The following is a 17049-nucleotide window of genomic DNA, read 5'->3' as shown; positions in this document are numbered from 1 at the left end:
ATAGAAATGACTCAATTAACTTGGAACTTCGCAGAATAGTAAAATGACTCTATTAACATGGAACGGAGGGAGTACATTAAATGAGTCCCACATTCCATTCATTTTTTCCTTTTTTTTATACAAAGTTAAACAATTTCTTAAAAATTCTGTCGAATTAAAACGACTCTTTAAATAATGAACGTAAGAAGCATCAATCTTTGAGTGCTCAAAATCTCAAAATTGCTCAATTTAATTATACTACATACCTGTACAGCTGGATCGTATTAAGTCAACTATAAATAATAAATACATTATCCCAGATTAAAAAATATTAATTAATCGTCGAAACAGACATCTGTCATTTTGAATAAAAAAGTTGGCCCAAAATGTGATCACTGCATATTGATATAGTTTCACAAAATGTAATCAGTCAAAAAAAAAAGAGAGAGAAAAAGTAGAATGGCAGAATCTGTTGCAAATGTGTTTCTGGAAACCATCCGTGATTTGGTGGTTGAAGAGACTAAGTTTTTGCTTAGTGTGGGCGGTGATGTTAACAAAGTGAAAGGCGATTTGGAAAGCATACATGCGTTGTTGATGAAAGCAGACAGAGAGAGACGCGATTCTCCGACTCTAAAGAGCTGCATTTCCCAGCTCAAAGATGCTGCTTTCAAAGCTGAGAATCTTCTCGAAAAGTATGCCGTTGAAGTTCAATCCAAAAGAGGGTTGAGGAGCCTCAAGGACAAATTTCAAAGGTACATTTGCATCATGGGTGAGTGTTACAGTGTCCACCAGGTTGGGAACGAGGCTCGCGACATAATATCCGCCCTGGCCGACCTAACTAACAAGTTAGAGTCGGAGTTGGGACAAGAATGCTCATCTCTTATGAAGGAGCAGGATCGTCTGTTGAGACAGACGTACGCTCATGAGGTTGAGCCTCATTTCGTGGGGATGGAGAGAGACATCGCGCTTTTGGTCTCCAAGGTGAAGGATGTCAAAGGTCCCCGAGTAGTGAAGATATATGGGATGGGTGGTCTCGGAAAAACCACTCTTGCCAGAAAGGTGTACAACCACACAGACCTCCAATCTTATGCTCGAGCATGGGTTTGCATCACCCAACAGTTCGAACATAAGTCCGTTTTGGGAAATATTTTGAAACAACTTGACAGCAAGGCAGAGGTTAAAGGCATGGAAGTCGGTGAATTGGTGACTAGAATTCAGAGTTCATCGGTGGAAAGGAAATGCGTGATTGTGATAGATGATATATGGGAAGATGATCATTGGGAGATCATAAAGAAAGCCCTTCCGGTGAATTGTAATGTCATTCTCACCACTCGTTATGAGAATATTGCTAATCAACAATCCGAACCTCACAAGCTGGAATTTCTGACCGAAGATGAAGGATGGGCTTTACTTCAAAAAGTAGGAAACTATTCTCCAGGTCAGTTTTCATTTAAGACTCTTCTTTCTTTTGTGATTTATTATGTCTAAATAAAGCATGCTGAATATGTTTGGTTGGTTAATGTTTTCATTGTGTTATTCTTAAAAAATTGAATACATGCATCTTATTATTATGTATATTATGGCAGTTGATGAAAATGTGAAATCATTTGAAGAGATTGGTAGAGAAATTGTGAGAAATTGTGAAATGTTACCACTGTCAATTTGTGTTATTGGAGGGATTTTGCGCCAAAAAGAACACACTTTACACGAATGGAGTAACGTAAATAGGAACATAGAATCGTTGTTGACGCATGGAGAAGGTGTTAAAGACTACAAAAGAGTAAAACAAGTGTTGGAGTTGAGCTATGATGCATTACCATATTACTTGAAACCGTGCTTCCTCTTTTTAGCATGTTTTCCCGAGGATGAATTGATATCAGTAGAGAAATTGTATCTATTGTGGATGGCGGAAGGCTTCATTTCACACCAAGATAAAGGACCTAACGAGACTCTAAGAGATGTAGCCCAAAAATATCTAAGTGAGCTTGCTATGAGGTGTATGGTTCAACTGCATGAAGCTGAGATCTACACTCCGCGTGATAAGTTTGCTTCGTGTGGGATTCATGATTTAATGCATGATCTCTGCTCTTCTAAAGCTGAAAAGGAAACCTTTCTGAGGCGCATCGATGCTTCCAAATATCTGAATGATTACGTGTTAGCACTACCTCCATCCGTTGGCAATTCTGTAAGCAGATTAGCCATCACTCGTGAACACAATGCGTATATATCAAGTGTAAAGGGGTTAGAGGAAGTTAAGGATCTTAGATCCTTGATGCTTCTTCACAAGAGGGATTATTGTTACGAATCCATTAAGTTGAAAGAGAGTACGATTGACTTTGAGATGTCGCAATACTTGAGGATATTTGTGGCAGAAGGTTGTAAGTTTGAAGGGGAAAAGTTACCGCGTAAGGTGGGTGAACTGATTCATTTAAGATACTTGAGTTTGAAGTGGTCTAATGTGAGAAAGCTACCAAAGTCCGTATGCAGCATGCCATACTTGCAAACCTTAGATTTGCGAGTATACTTTTTGGATGTCATTACATTGCCAAATGTGATTTGGAAGATGACAAAGCTAAAGCATCTGTTTCTCAATGAAATAAAAGTGATTGGAGGTGAGAAACTAAGACTTGATGGGCTAGACGAGTTGGAGACATTAGATGAAATCAGAAGTGAGACGGCTCGCATTGCAGATATCCCCAAATTGATCAGCCTACAGACACTGAGTGTTAAAGTTCGTGATGATTGTGATGTGGATAACATGTCAATTTTGTTGAGCAACAAAAATAGACAATTACGCGAGACTTGTCTTGAGGTTGAGTCATGTGATTTAAGTTCGGAGAAAGGCATGGAGTTTTTAAGTGATGGGTTGACGTCTCCTTCGTTGGCTAGTTTGTGTATCAAAAAATGCAATATGAGTGGAAGTTTTCCGTACTATAGACAAGGGATGTGTCAGAATTTAGTAAAGTTGTCACTTGAAGACTGGGAGGTTAAGGTAGACATGACGGAGTTTGGCAAGTATCCAATGTTGCAGTCTCTCTCGTTGTGCGGAGTCAAGATGACAGGAACACTAATTTGCCAGTCAAATTCATTCCCGCGACTCAAGGAGCTTCATCTATCCTACCTGTCCGCTTTAAAGGAATGGGAAGTTGAAGAAAGAGCAATGGCGAAACTTGCTTTCTTGTCGATCCATTCGTGCAGCAATTTGAAGAAGGTTCCAGATGGTATGAGATCCATCTCCACTCTTCGAGAGATGGTTATCGGGCAAATGCCAATAGAATTCACTGAGAAAGTAAGAGAACAAGCTTACTTCCCATTTGTCAAGATTGAGAGGTAATCAATTTGCAAGCATAGATTGTGTATATAGGGAGGTTAATTATTTATGTTTTGAATTTAAGTATATAGTAACTAACTTCTATATACCTTACTTGTGCTATTTCTATTTCAGATCTCCCTGGGATAGGGATAGTTCTCAAGATTGATGTGCATGGTATGCAAAGGTAATGCATTTGATAACATGGATTATATACATATAGGGAGTTGAGGTTATTTCTCTTCTATATTTTCTAGCATATAACTAACTAACTAACTGCTATTATATGTTAGAGTAAAGTAGATGAAAACAGGGGATTCTTCATAATTAGCAGATCAATCAAGAATCGATAAGCTAACAATTAGATAAATGTAACTAGCTTACTTGTGCTATATTTTGCTCAATTAATAATGAGACATTCTGTATTTTGTTTATGTACTCCATATTCAGCAACTGAAAGGGGAGATTCAAGCTGTGGCTGCAACACAACGCAACTTCGTCCCACCACGTGAACGTCAAGATCATGTGTAATTTTCGTGTTTATACTTTATCCTTGTTTCGGATTATTTTATTAAATTTCTATTGAGTTGAACTATAATTATATGCTTCGTCCGGGTTTTCTTTGCCAATTCTTTCCCGGGTTTGTATTAATAGAGTCGAACCGCATAGGGTCTAGATAACTATATATAAAGGTCATTCTAATCGCATAAGAAAAGGAATGTCACTGTCTCTAACCCCACCCCATCTCTCTTCCTTCTTTCTCTCTCGCTCTCTGCCTCTATCAATATATTTTCTTGTGCGACTTTTAGTTATCTCTTTTGTTAAATATATATCATAATTTGATGTTGGTTGATGTATTTTGTGTAACCAATGAAAACTGTAATTTCTATATATATTTTTCGTGGACAAATGATATTGATATTTATGCATGTTCACTGGAGGCAGCCCAAAAAATATGATGTATAGACGGACTGCTCTTAAATTGTAATCCTACATTATTGAATTCTATTGGATTGGCTACACAACTTTAGACTTTAGAGTCTTTAGACTTTGATGATTTGTTACTTTTTAGATTAGTCCAATCGATTGATTCTTGAGTTTGGTAATCATTATTGTAATTGTAATCATTTTGTGCAACCTGGTAATATTTTTCATTCGTTCAAAATTTCAAATACTCTAGCATAATGCATTTTTGATTGGCATGCATACTAGTAATAGTTCTTTGTCGAAGGTGTTCATGCGTATTTGTTGGTGCAATACTGTAGCAGAGAGTGAAAGTGTAAAACACATTTATATGGGCATTTAGTACTCTCCCCACCTTCTCCAAACAATTGTGTTTTTATTCTATTTCAGTTGGTCCTTCAAATTAGTTCAATCTAGTTGTTGACAAATTTTTCTTTGTTAAGATGTTAGTTCTATTTTCCACTAGCAAATCTTGATTTTTTTTAATATTGGATAAACACTACAAAAAATGTGCTCATTTGCTAGCACCATCGTGCTCGCAAATATCTTATAATTGTGCTAGCAACAGCTCATTCTGCTAGCACTTGTACGTTACTCGCAAATTTGCTAGCCCTTTTACTCCCACTCGCAAAACAGTCGGTGGAAAATGATTATATTTTCTTTTTACATGAAAATTTTTTTGCTAGCACATACGAGTGCTCGCAAACTGAAGGAAATTTGACTAGTTAGTAAATTTGCTACCATTAGGTGCTCACAATTTTTCTAGCACATACCAGTGCTAGAAATACCACTCAATATTTCGAAAAATGGTTGTTTTTTCCATTTATGCTCGCTAATGTGCTAGAAAAGATTTTGAATTTTGCGAGCACAGCCTGGTGCTAGCAAATATTTGGTAGCAACTTTGTAGTGTTTCCAATTAAAGTAATTATTTGTATTTTTTCAATTTAAATGAGAACATCTACACTCCATTAGTTGTTTATATTTTTTTTATAAAATCTATACATCGATACATTAAAAAAAAAAAGAGTGTTTTGGGGTTATTTAAAAGATTGTTATCTTAGGTTAAAAATTATTTTCTTTTTACTAAATAAGTCTCTCACATTCCATCAATTTATATCAATTATATTTTATTGTTAAACTAATATATATAAGTGGGCTCATATTTCACTAACTTATTCAATTCATTTTTCTTTAAATTTCTTAAAACTCATGTCTAAATCAAATAAGACTCATTGTTAGAAGAATGAGGTATAAGCTATACATCATCCTATAAGAAATAACAATATTGTCATTATGAATTTCTAAAAAAATTGAGAAAATGAAATATTTTATTTATTTTTGTCATAGTTAGGGGTAGTGAAAATGAATTTTTTAAGATAATAAGAGTATTATTATAAATTTAAAACAAACTGAGATTAATAAACTAGCGCTCTTGTTGTGACCAATAGATGGCTTTTCTCCTCCAATGAAATTTCACAACAACATGTTAATCAACTGATGTTTATTTTTGAAATATCAAAATTTTAAATTTTACTATAAATATAATGGATGAAAATAAATAATGTATAGGGGTAATATGTTGATTGAATTTTCTACCCTACAATATATTTTCCTTCAAAACTTATCAATTTATTTTGGAATGTCCACAGAAATTTATCAATTTCTCTTAAAGAAACTACCCTACAATATATTTTCCTTCAAAACTTATTTACATCCCATTATATTAAAAAATAAAAAACTTTAGAGTAATTAAAAACATGCCAAGCCCTCAAGTCAAGTAAAGCAACAAACATAAAAAAAAAAGGCAAATTGATTGAAACAAGTAATTAAAATAAACTAATAACTAGAAGAACTTACACCATCTCGATCAAATATGTTGATATTCATATCACGAATGAAGCTACAAAAAATCAGATTTGGTAAAAGGGGTTTTTCTCTAAGATATAGTCACAAATCATAATGAACTTTAGGCTTCTCCCTAAGCCAAGACTCGCGCCACGTTATCATTCTCCTCTTTTTCTGTCTCAGAACACGACTCCCACAATGGACACTCTCTCCCCACATTTAAAGCCCGAAAACCCTATTTCTGTCACGGTGTACCTTCCCGCAACAGGGGTAGCGAGCGGCCATCGCGATGCCACAACAGAGACCCATGACCAGTCGACTCCCGTCCCCTGTCCCGGCCCGGCCAGCACCAACGGAGGGGGGTGCTGGCCCCACCACCACCTCCTCCCAACTCCATCGTAAACACTCTTACATTTTCAGTAGCAAAAGACCTGAGAGAAAGAAAGCTCAGGGTGTAAAGCCTCATCTGGTAGAAAATCTCTTCATCCGAATCAATTGGATCATCATCAACTCGTCGAACAGTTTTAGTGTTGCTGGAGTAGTGTAATAGCTGACCCGTACTACGCGACATAAACATATCACCATTTTCGAAAACTTCAATGGGGTCAAGTTGTGTTAAACTACCCAAATAGCTATCCTCGAGCATCCTTAACTCTTTTGTCCAAGATTTCTCATCTCCATATTTCTTCATCACCCATATACAAAACACCGAATCCCAACTGTCGCATACACATAGGCAGCCCCTTAAACTAGATATGCTCCTCTCTTTGTAACTATCACAAGGAGGACCCGAAATGGTACTAAAAGATTCTGTTTCAAGATCAAGACGAGAAATATGTGTGGGGAATGAAGTTTTCGTGCCTTGCCACCACCAATGAAGATTTCCACAAAAGAGTGACATCACTGTATTTCCAACAAAACGATTAAAGTTGCCACATTTTCCGATTCTTCTCCACAGTCCAGTGCCAAGAGTGTACACTTGGCACTCAGATTCACTAAGAAATAGACATACACGAGGTGTTTGTAGCGATCTGTCTACAGAAATCCTAACCACCTTGTATTGGCCACTCAATCTACTCACTCCAAATCCATAAAAATCCACTGTATTTTTATAGGAAGGATGTCTAGGACAAGGAAGCTGGATATATTCACGAGTGATTGGATTGCACACGACACGATCCATGTCGTTTTTCAAAAATATCAAACCATTGACTGAACTATGACTTGGCATGCGAAAAGGGAGCTCAAAGTGGAATAATGTATTCAAACGATTGAGATCAACGAGCCCATCCACGATTTTTTCCATCTCTGATTCCTCTTTCTTTTGAATACGCACAACGAGCCATGGGAGAGAATTAGAAAGATGGGACTTGACAAACTCGGGTGTCGTGAGCAGATCGAGCCATGGCTTACAAACACACTTGCCACTCATAGCAGTACGAACATCGAGCCGTGAGAGGATATTTAATACAATTTCTGATGGTAGATTTAGGAACAAGTCTTCCCCTGTTTCGAATTTTGCTGTCTTCTTCATTTCACACTAGAAAAAAAAAAAAAAAGTGGTAATTTAAAATTGATTTTGGGGCTAAGCTAAAACCCTAACTCATTAATCAAAAATTAATTCAGCAAATTCAGTAAGGCAACAAACAAAATAGATACATGGATGCTTCTATATTCTAACTACTGAGTAAAACAAGCACCGATTCACTAAGAAATTCGAAAAACAAAATCAAATAACCATGAAAACAGAGAGATACAAAACTGCCGGATTTAAAAGAAGAAAAAAAAAATTGTAATAATTCACCTTGGAGGGGAATGCGGTGGAGTGTGACAGCGCTGCAGCGATGAAGATTGAAGTAGTCGAAGATGGGTAGTCGCCTCTGCTTTTGTTGAAATGTGATGAAATTTAAAGTTCACCAATTACAGTTTTACTTTTATCCTTCACGATTGAAATAAAGTTTTTTTTTTTTTTTTTCCCAGACATTAGATATTTTTTTCCTCCGTCAATAAATATTTTATTTCATTTTTACTATATTTGATAAGTAGGCATTATATTCTACTAATTGATTTCACGTACAATTCATTCTAAAATTAGTACTCCATTTGTCCTCTTCTTAGTGTAACATTTCTGTTCAGCCCGAGATTTGATATAATGTTATCTTGTGATTTAAGTGGAGAGAATAAAATAAAAGAAACAGAAAAGTAAAGAGAGTAGTAATGTTTTTATTGGTGAATTGTAATGTGATTCTCACCACTCGTTATGAGAATATTGCAAACACAACAAATATTTTTATTTTGGTTCAACTCTTAAAATTACTACTCCCTCCGTCCCACATAATTTTACACGCTTTGACCCGGCACGAGTTTTAAGAAATGTAATGGAAAGTGAGTTGAAATAATTGGTGGAATGTGGGTCCTACTTTTAAAGTATTAGTTTTATAATAAAATGTGAGTATGAATGAGTTAGTGGAATATGAGTTCACTACCAAAAATGGTAAAAGTGAAATGGGTAAAATTATGTGGGACGGAGGGAGTATAAATTAGTACGCACTATTAAATTTTATTTTTATTGTTCTTTTGTTCCTTCTAACAAAAAATTGAAGACATGCATCTTACTTATTTTATATATTATTGCAGTTGATGCAGATGTAGAATCATTTGAAGAGATTGGTAGAGAAATTGTGAGAAATTGTGAAATGTTACCACTATCAATTTGTGTTATTAGAGGGATTTTGCGCCAAAAATAACACACTTTACACGAATGGAGTAACGTAAATAGGAACATAGAATTGTTGTTGACGCATGGAGAAGGTGTTCAAGACTACAAAAGAGTAAAACAAGTGCTAGAGTTGAGCTATGATGCATTACCATATTACTTGAAACCATGCTTCCTCTTTTTAGCATGTTTTCCCGAGGATGAATTGATATCAATAGAGATATTGTATTTATTGTGGATGGCGGAAGGCTTCAATTCACACCACGATAAAGGACCTAACGAGACTCTAAGGGATGTAGCCCAGAGATATCTAAGTGAGCTTGCTATGAGGTGTATGGTTCAACTGCATGAAGATGAGATCTACACTCCGCGTGATAAGTTTGCTTCGTGTGGGATTCATGATTTAATGCATGATCTCTGCTCTTCTAAAGCTGAAAAGGAAACCTTTCTGAGGCGCATCGATGCTTCCAAATATCTGAATGATTACGTGCTAGCACTACCTCCATCCGTTGGCAATTCCGTAAGCAGATTAGCCATCACTCGTGAACACAATGCGTACATATCAAGTGTGAAGGGGTTAGAGGAAGTTAAAGATCTTAGATCCTTCATGCTTCTTCACAAGAGGGATTATTGTTACGAATCCATTAAGTTGAAAGAGAGTACGATTGACTTTGGGATGTCGCAATGCTTGAGGATATTCTTGGCAGAAGGTTGTAAGTTTGAAGGGGAAAAGTTACCGCGTAAGGTGGGTGAATTCATTCATTTAAGATACTTGAGTTTGAAGTGGTCTAATGTGAGAAAGCTACCAAAGTCCGTATGCAGCATGCCATACTTGCAAACCTTAGATTTGCGAGTATACGTTTTGGATGTCATTAGATTGCCAAATGTGATTTGGAAGATGAAAAAGCTAAAGCATCTGTTTCTCAATGAAATAAAAGTGATTGGAGGGGAGAAACTAAGACTCGATGGGCTAGACGAGTTGGAGACATTAGATGAGATCAGAAGCGAGACTGCTCGCATTGCAGATATCCCCAAATTGATCAGTCTACAGACACTGAGTGTTAAAGTTCGTGATGATTGTGATGTGGATAACATGTCAATTTTGTTGAGCAACAAAAATATACAATTACGCGAGACTTGTCTTGAGGTTGAGTCATGTGATTTAAGTTCGGAGAAAGGTATGGAGTTTTTAAGTGATGGGTTGGCGTCTCCTTCGTTGGTTAGTTTGTGTATCAAAAAATGCAATATGAGTGGAAGTTTTCCGTACTATAGACAAGGGATGTGTCAGAATTTAGTAAAGTTGTCGCTTGAAGACTGGGAGGTTAAGGTAGACATGACGGAGTTTGGCAAGTATCCCATGTTGCAATCTCTGTCGTTGTGCGGAGTCAAGATGACCGGAACACTAATTTGCCAGTCAAATTCATTCCCGCGACTCAAGGAGCTTCATCTTTCCTACATGTCTGCTTTAAAGGAATGGGAAGTTGAAGAAAGAGCAATGGCGAAACTTGTTTTCTTGTCGATCCATTCGTGCACCAATTTGAAGAAGGTTCCAGAAGGTTTGAGATCCATCTCCACTCTTCGAGAGATGGTTATCGGGCAAATGCCAATAGAATTCACTGAGAAAGTAAGAGAACAAGCTTACTTCCCATTTGTCAAGATTGAGAGGTAATCAATTTGCAAGCATAGATTATGTATATAGGGAGGTTAATTATTTATGTTTTGAATTTAAGTATATAGTAACTAACTTCTATATACCTTACTTGTGCTATTTCTATTTCAGATCTCCCTGGGATAGGGATAGTTCTCAAGATTGATGTGCATGGTATGCAAAGGTAATGCATTTGATAACATGGATTATATACATATATGGAGTTGAGGTTGTTTCTCTTCTGTATTTTCTAGCATATAACTAATTAACTAACTACTACTACTATATGTTAGAATAAAGAAGATGAAAACAGGGGATTCTTCATAATTAGCAGATCAATCAAGAATCAATAAGCTAACAATTAGATAAATGTAACTAGCTTACTTGTGCTATATTTTGCTCAATTAATAATGAGACTTTGTATTTTGTTTATGTACTCCATATTCAGCCACTTAAAGGGGAGATTCAAGCTGTGGCTGCAACACAACGCAACTTCGTCCCACCACGTAAATGCCAAGATCATGTGTAATTTTCTTGCTTATACTTTATCCTTGTTTCGGATTATTTTATTAAATTTCAATTGCGTCGAACTATAACTATAAGCTTCGTCCAAGTTTTCTTTGTCGGTTCTTTCCCGGATTTGTATTAATAGAGTCGAACCGCATAGGGTCTAGATAATTATATATAAAGAGTGCATGTGGGTCATTTCTATATATATTTTTTCGTGGACATGATATGATTTCTATTGATTTTGTACTTACAAGATAATTTCATTGATATTTATGCATGTTCCAACTAAGATTTGAAATAAGCAGGAATGTATAATTCCACGAGGATTGTAGTTGATAGGTGCGTTTACGCACATTTAATTGTGTAAATATGCCTCAATTAGATTATCATATATTCACAATAGATATATAAAAAATAAAAAACGCTACTAGCAGTTTCTCAAAATATTCAAACTAAAATCACTAAGCTCAGCAATTTTAGATGGAAAACTATTCTGAAATGAGGGTATGCATTCTTAAGAATTTCTATCCACTAACCTGCACAAGAGATATGATGTATTCCAGTTTGTCCTCCAAAATTAGTTCACTCTAATTGTTGACAAATTTTACTTTGTTAAAATGTGGGTTTTATTTTTCACTAACAAATCTAGAATTTTTTTTATTTTTTCTATTTTAAATTAAAATCTATGTCATTATCAAAGTCATTTTTTTTATAGAATAGGGCCGGTGTGAGTATACCTTTATGGTAATTTCTACCAATAACTCTTATTATAAATGTATAATGGAGTGATTGTGTGGATACTTTAGGTAACATAATTGAAGTTTACGATCACATCCGTCCCATATTACTCGCACTTTTCATTTTAGACCATAAATTTAGGATTAGTTTTTTAGTGTAATTAAATTAGCATTTTAAGTATAATGAGATATCACTTTATAAAAAGACCTCTTAACTTAATCTAACATATTAATTAAATACATTAATTCTAACTTAAACTATAAATAGTGTAAGTAGTTTAAAACGAGCCGAAATGGAAGATTGCAAATAACATGGGACGGAGAGAGTACCTCTTAAAGCATCTCCAAGGGAAGAAGGTATATAGAAAAGGTATATCATGCATTTACCTTCTATAAAGTGAAATATACCCTTCTAAAATGTAACACATTCTAAAGGGAAAAGGTAAAAAGAAAGGTAAATTATTTTTTAAAAATAAAATAATAGTATAAAATGTATTAAAAAATATAAAATATAATACCTTCTCAAATACCTTTCCCCTTGGAGAAAGGGTTTTTCATGAAAATAAGGCAAATATGGTAGTTATGAGATTTTACCTCTCCATGGATTGGGAGGTAAAGATATCTCTTCAAAATGGGAAAATGTATAATACCTTCTCAAATACCTCTCTCCTTGGATAATGATTTTTATGAAAAAAAGGTAAATATGGTATTTATATTAGTTTACCTCTCCCCTTGGAGATGCTCTCAATGGATTAAACATCATGGTTTGTTACAATCATTGGAGTCTACCTCTCGTATCACAAACATTGGTTACATGATTTAAATTAAAATTCTATTTTGGATCTAAGGGCATTAGCAATAAAGGCCTATCTCCGGAGTCTATCTCCATTTTTTTCTACCAAATAGCAGACTCATCCTAGAGCCTATTTCCCTGCAATGAGAGCCCATCCCAGAGCCTATCTCATTTCCACATCATCATTTTTATTTTTATATATTTCATTTTTCTAAGACAAGATAATAAAAAAAGGAGCAAATTTCATTTAAAAATAAAACATACTTAATTAAAAAAAATACTACAATAAAAGTAAAAAAAAAACATACTTCATTTGGATTCATTTTGATAGAGAGATGAATGTGTGAAATGAAAGGGATGAATAGAAGTAAAATGATGAGAGATGAATGTGTGAAATGGAGGAATGATGTATATATAGAAGTAATAAAAAAAATTGAAAATCGGCTCCATCATCAGCCTAAGTATTAGAAATGGTCACTCACCCCTTAAAATGCCTCATAGGGGGTTATCCACACTTATATAGATTAGATTGAATCATCACCAAGTCGATGTGGGACAGAATTTAGAGAATTTAACACTAAGCCTCCGCAATGGAGGCCTATCGTAGGGTCGATGCACCATCGGCTGGGGCGATTTATCGGTCAAGGTGCGGAGGCGTTGGGGAGGGGGAATCGGCCCTCCCCCCACAACGGTGACCTACGAGAGCTGATGAGGGGGCCGATGGACAGGCCCTTGCTATCAGCCCCCATTGCCAATATGCCCTAAACCTTTTATTGCGAAGTAGGACCGACACCACGGAGATAGTTCACATGATAATTGATAATTTACGACAAACACCTGTAATAAACAGATACAATACATGGCAAACGATTGGCTAGAATTGATGCATTTGGTGAAGAGAAATGATTCTAAACTATAGACATGTCTTGTCACATTCGATAGTCACTAGCTCTGTTTCCCTCTTTTGGCTTGTTATGTAAAGATTATTTGCGAATAATTCTTGCAAACGTTGTAACCATATTCATCAATTTTAAATTTAATACCCCGTGTTCTATAGTAGTTGAGTCATTTTGGTACATTCCAAATAGTATAGTCATTTCCACTTTTTTTGGAAAAAAAACTTCCAAAAAAAAGCTAGCAAAGGCAGAAAACAAAGGCAAAATCAACAAAAATAAGCAACACATAGTCTGTCATGTAGCATCCAGCTATGGAGCCCCGACGGAGGGGCCTCGAGCTCATAATACCTCTATGATAAGAATAAGCATAATGAGATAAAAAAATTAAAAGCAAAGTTCCCTTCTCGAGTTTAGGGACACAAAATCGAAATCCTGGAGTAACTCATGGACCCTCTTCACTATAAAGCGACAATTGATTGAAGTTTCAAACATTTCCTCTTTTAGTGAAAATCCACACATTTCTTGTCACTTACTTTCCTCTCTTATTTTATTCTCATTTCATATCTCTACATTTTTCATTTCCTACTTTATTCTTACTTTACTTACTCACTTAATACGATTTTTTTTAAATCGTGTGCTGAAAAGACACGAATCAACTACTATTGAACGAAGGGAGTATGTACTTAATGCTTTCATTTTTTGGTCGCTTGATATGATAATTTGATTAAAACATTTCTTATATCTTACTTTATTTTTTCTTCATCAATCTCTCTGCAATTTTTTCTCTCCTATTTTATTATTCATTTACTTAACTCATCTAATATATTTTTTTTTAAATCTTGTAAAAAAAGAAACGTCTTACTACATAGGAGGCGAGGAAATACTATTTTCATGGCACTAAACTTAGATTTTTTTTTATCATAGGGTGTTGTGTAGTATTCCCTCCGTCCCATAGTAGATGTCATACTTTCCTTTTTAGTTTGTCCTATAAAAAATGTTACATTTCCTCTTTTGAAAAAAGTTCCTTCTCACATTAATTATAAAATTATATTTTCTCTCACCACTTAATACACAAAATAACATGGTCTCCTAAAATCCTGTGTCGTCTCTCAACTGTGATATCTACTATGGGATGAAGGGAGTACTTTTTATGCGAACGACAAAATGTTCAAATCCCTTGAAATTGGCAAAATTTTGACAAAATTTTGGTATTCTCTTGGCTTCAATTAAGTTAAATCAAAATATTTGAGCTCAAAGATTAAGAAATTGTGTTAAAAAAATAGGAGACAGAAATGAAGTAAAAATAAATAAAGAGAGAATAAAGTAGGTGATGAAATAAAGTAAGAGCTATTGGATGATTTGTTTTTTTGTCAAAAAAAGAAAATGACTTAACTTAGTTGGAACGGTGGGAATATTTTATGAACTTTGAATTTGTTACTTTTACTTTTCGTTTGTTATTTATCATGACAGGTCAAAACGGAAAATGCCTCAACTTAGTTGAGACGAATGGAGTATTTTTTTATGAACTTTAAATTTGGTACTTTACTTTTCGTTTGTTATTTATCACAACAGGTCAAACACCATATTGACTAACTTACATGCATTTTTCTATCATACATGGTATAACTAAATCGATGCATGACTTTTTATCCTAATTATCACGAACTTAAAAAGTAGCCTAAGGTATCATAAACTTGCCACGGTTCCTCGTGTGGAATAAATGTTTGATGCTAATTATCTTAGTTGGATAGGTTTAGAAAATAAATAAGAAACTAAATGTAAAGTTTGCCTCTATAAGAATGGGTTGCCTCCAACCGGAACCAAGCCACCACCAACATTCTCACTCATCTTCTTTGTGTTACTAAAACAATGCGCTCCTCCGCCGCTATGCCTCTCATCATCGTCTTGCTCGTCGCCATCTACTCCATTGCATCTCCCAATGTAAGTATTACTTTTTCTCCGCTGGTTCAAGCATTTTATCACACAATGTGTTCTTATGCTGTGAATGCAGGTAGCAGCCGCCGGAGAAAACCCATTTACGCCAAAGGGTTACGCAATGCGCACCGCGACATTGCCAACTTCAGAAACTATGTCACTGAGGAGAACGTGGTTGCATCAAGTGGCAAAAAGGTAAATAAACGGGTGGTTGAGGCAGGGATGTTCTTCAGAGAGTCCGTGTTGAAGGCCGGCGCCATCATGGCCATGCCAGACATCCGCGATAAAATGCCCAAAAGGTCCTTTTTACCCGCGCCATTGTCTCCAAACTGCCCTTCTCCACCTCCAAGCTGGCAGACCTAAGGAGGGTCTTCCACGCTGTCAACGACTCGGGCAGCATGGCCAAAATGCTGTCCGATTCGCTGGCGGAGTGCGAGCGCGCCCCCAGCCCCGGCGAGGCGAAGGGGTGCGTGGCCTCGATCGAGGACATGGTCGACTTCGCCACGTCGGTGCTGGGTCCGAACGTCGCGGCACGGGCGACGGAGAGCGCCCGGGGTATAATGGGGAGATTGAGATTGGAAAAGTCAAAGCGGTCAACGGAGGGAGAGTGACGAAATCGGTGTCGTGTCACCAGAGCTTGTTTCCCTACATGCTTTACTATTCCCACTCCGTCCTAGGAGTCCGGGTCTACGAAATGGATATCCTGGATTCGAAATCCGAGTCCAGGATCAACCGGGGCGTCGCCATCTGCCACGTCGACACGTCCTCGTGGAGCCCGGGCCATGGAGCGTTCATCTCGTTGGGGTCGGGCCCCGGGAAGATAGAGGTGTGCCACTGGGTGTACGAGAACGATTTGACATGGGCGATTGCGGATTGATCCGTGTTCGAGTTTGGATTCGGGTTAGAGTTGGACCAGTTATGTTATGGAAAGGGTGAACCACTGGTTAGACCATGTTATAATTGAACCCATTCTATGTTAAGCCTAAGTTATCAATTTATTTTCAACGTTGAATGGTTGATTAATTCAAGGTGCTATGTTAATCAATCAGTTATATAAATGCGGTATGCCTCCTTCCCTTTCCTATTTTCCTTATGTGCTGTGATTTTACTAATTGTAGCAAATTTTTGCATAAGTACCCAAATTCACTTTTGTAAAACACATTTATATCGGTATTTAGTACTCCCTCGTCTCCAAACAATAGTGTTTTTTTTTTCTATTTCATTTTGTCCTCCAAAATTAGATGACTCTAGTTGTTGATAAATTATTCTTTGTTAGGATGTGGTTCTATTTTCATTAACAAATCTTAAATCATTTTTTTATTGTTTTTTTTTTAATTTTAAATTAAAATCAGTGTCTTTATCAAAATCACTAAAAATCACTATTTTTGTGAGACGGTGGGAAATATAACTTTGTAAGAGATGTCTAATTACATCGATACTTATAAAATCACTATTTTTGTGAGATGGTGGGAAGTATAACTTTGTAAGAGTAAGAGATGTCTAATTACATCAATACTAAGTGTCACTTCTCAATAGATGTCCAATCGAAGAGGTATATTGGCATGAAGTTTTTAAGGAAATTGCTTTGAATTACTTCTTAGTAGATGTCCAATGAAGGGGTGTATTGAAAATTTGAAATGGAGTTTCTAGGGGAATTTCTTGGCGTCATTGGTGAATGAATGCATCAAAGAGGATTACTCAATAGTGATACAAATTA

At 36.1% G+C, this 17049-nt stretch overlaps 3 protein-coding genes and 1 pseudogene across 3 annotated transcripts; 3 read left to right on the top strand and 1 right to left on the bottom strand.

The window, feature by feature from the left end:
- Positions 1–438: 438 nt before the first annotated feature.
- LOC125197380 (putative disease resistance protein RXW24L) lies at positions 439–3476 on the top strand. The gene is made up of 3 exons (XM_089057796.1): positions 439–1449; positions 1595–3309; positions 3425–3476. Exons 1-3 carry the CDS (start codon positions 439–441, stop codon positions 3456–3458), a joined length of 2760 nt encoding a protein of 919 aa, XP_088913922.1. The 3' UTR covers positions 3459–3476.
- A 2549-nt stretch (positions 3477–6025) lies between these two features.
- On the bottom strand, positions 6026–7980 carry LOC148927005 (F-box protein CPR1-like). Its single transcript, XM_089057792.1, has 2 exons — positions 7902–7980; positions 6026–7637 (listed from the first exon to the last, which is right to left on the bottom strand). The coding sequence occupies exon 2, from the start codon at positions 7629–7631 to the stop codon at positions 6342–6344; it is 1290 nt and encodes a 429-aa protein (XP_088913918.1). The 5' UTR covers positions 7632–7637; positions 7902–7980; the 3' UTR covers positions 6026–6341.
- A 1071-nt stretch (positions 7981–9051) lies between these two features.
- LOC148927004 (putative disease resistance protein RXW24L) lies at positions 9052–10645 on the top strand. Its single transcript, XM_089070214.1, has 2 exons — positions 9052–10478; positions 10594–10645. Exons 1-2 carry the CDS (start codon positions 9052–9054, stop codon positions 10625–10627), a joined length of 1461 nt encoding a protein of 486 aa, XP_088926340.1. The 3' UTR covers positions 10628–10645.
- A 4621-nt stretch (positions 10646–15266) lies between these two features.
- Positions 15267–16355, top strand: LOC125195783 (polygalacturonase-1 non-catalytic subunit beta-like; annotated as a pseudogene).
- The last annotated feature ends 694 nt before the right edge of the window (positions 16356–17049 follow it).

The sequence above is a fragment of the Salvia hispanica genome, chromosome 4 (genome assembly GCF_029641045.1).
Source record: "Salvia hispanica isolate PSC_SH4W2 chromosome 4, Shi_PSC_v1, whole genome shotgun sequence".
Taxonomy (NCBI): Eukaryota; Viridiplantae; Streptophyta; class Magnoliopsida; order Lamiales; family Lamiaceae; genus Salvia; species Salvia hispanica.
Note: the sequence above shows the minus strand (reverse complement) of the source record. Positions and strands in the feature narration are given on the sequence as shown.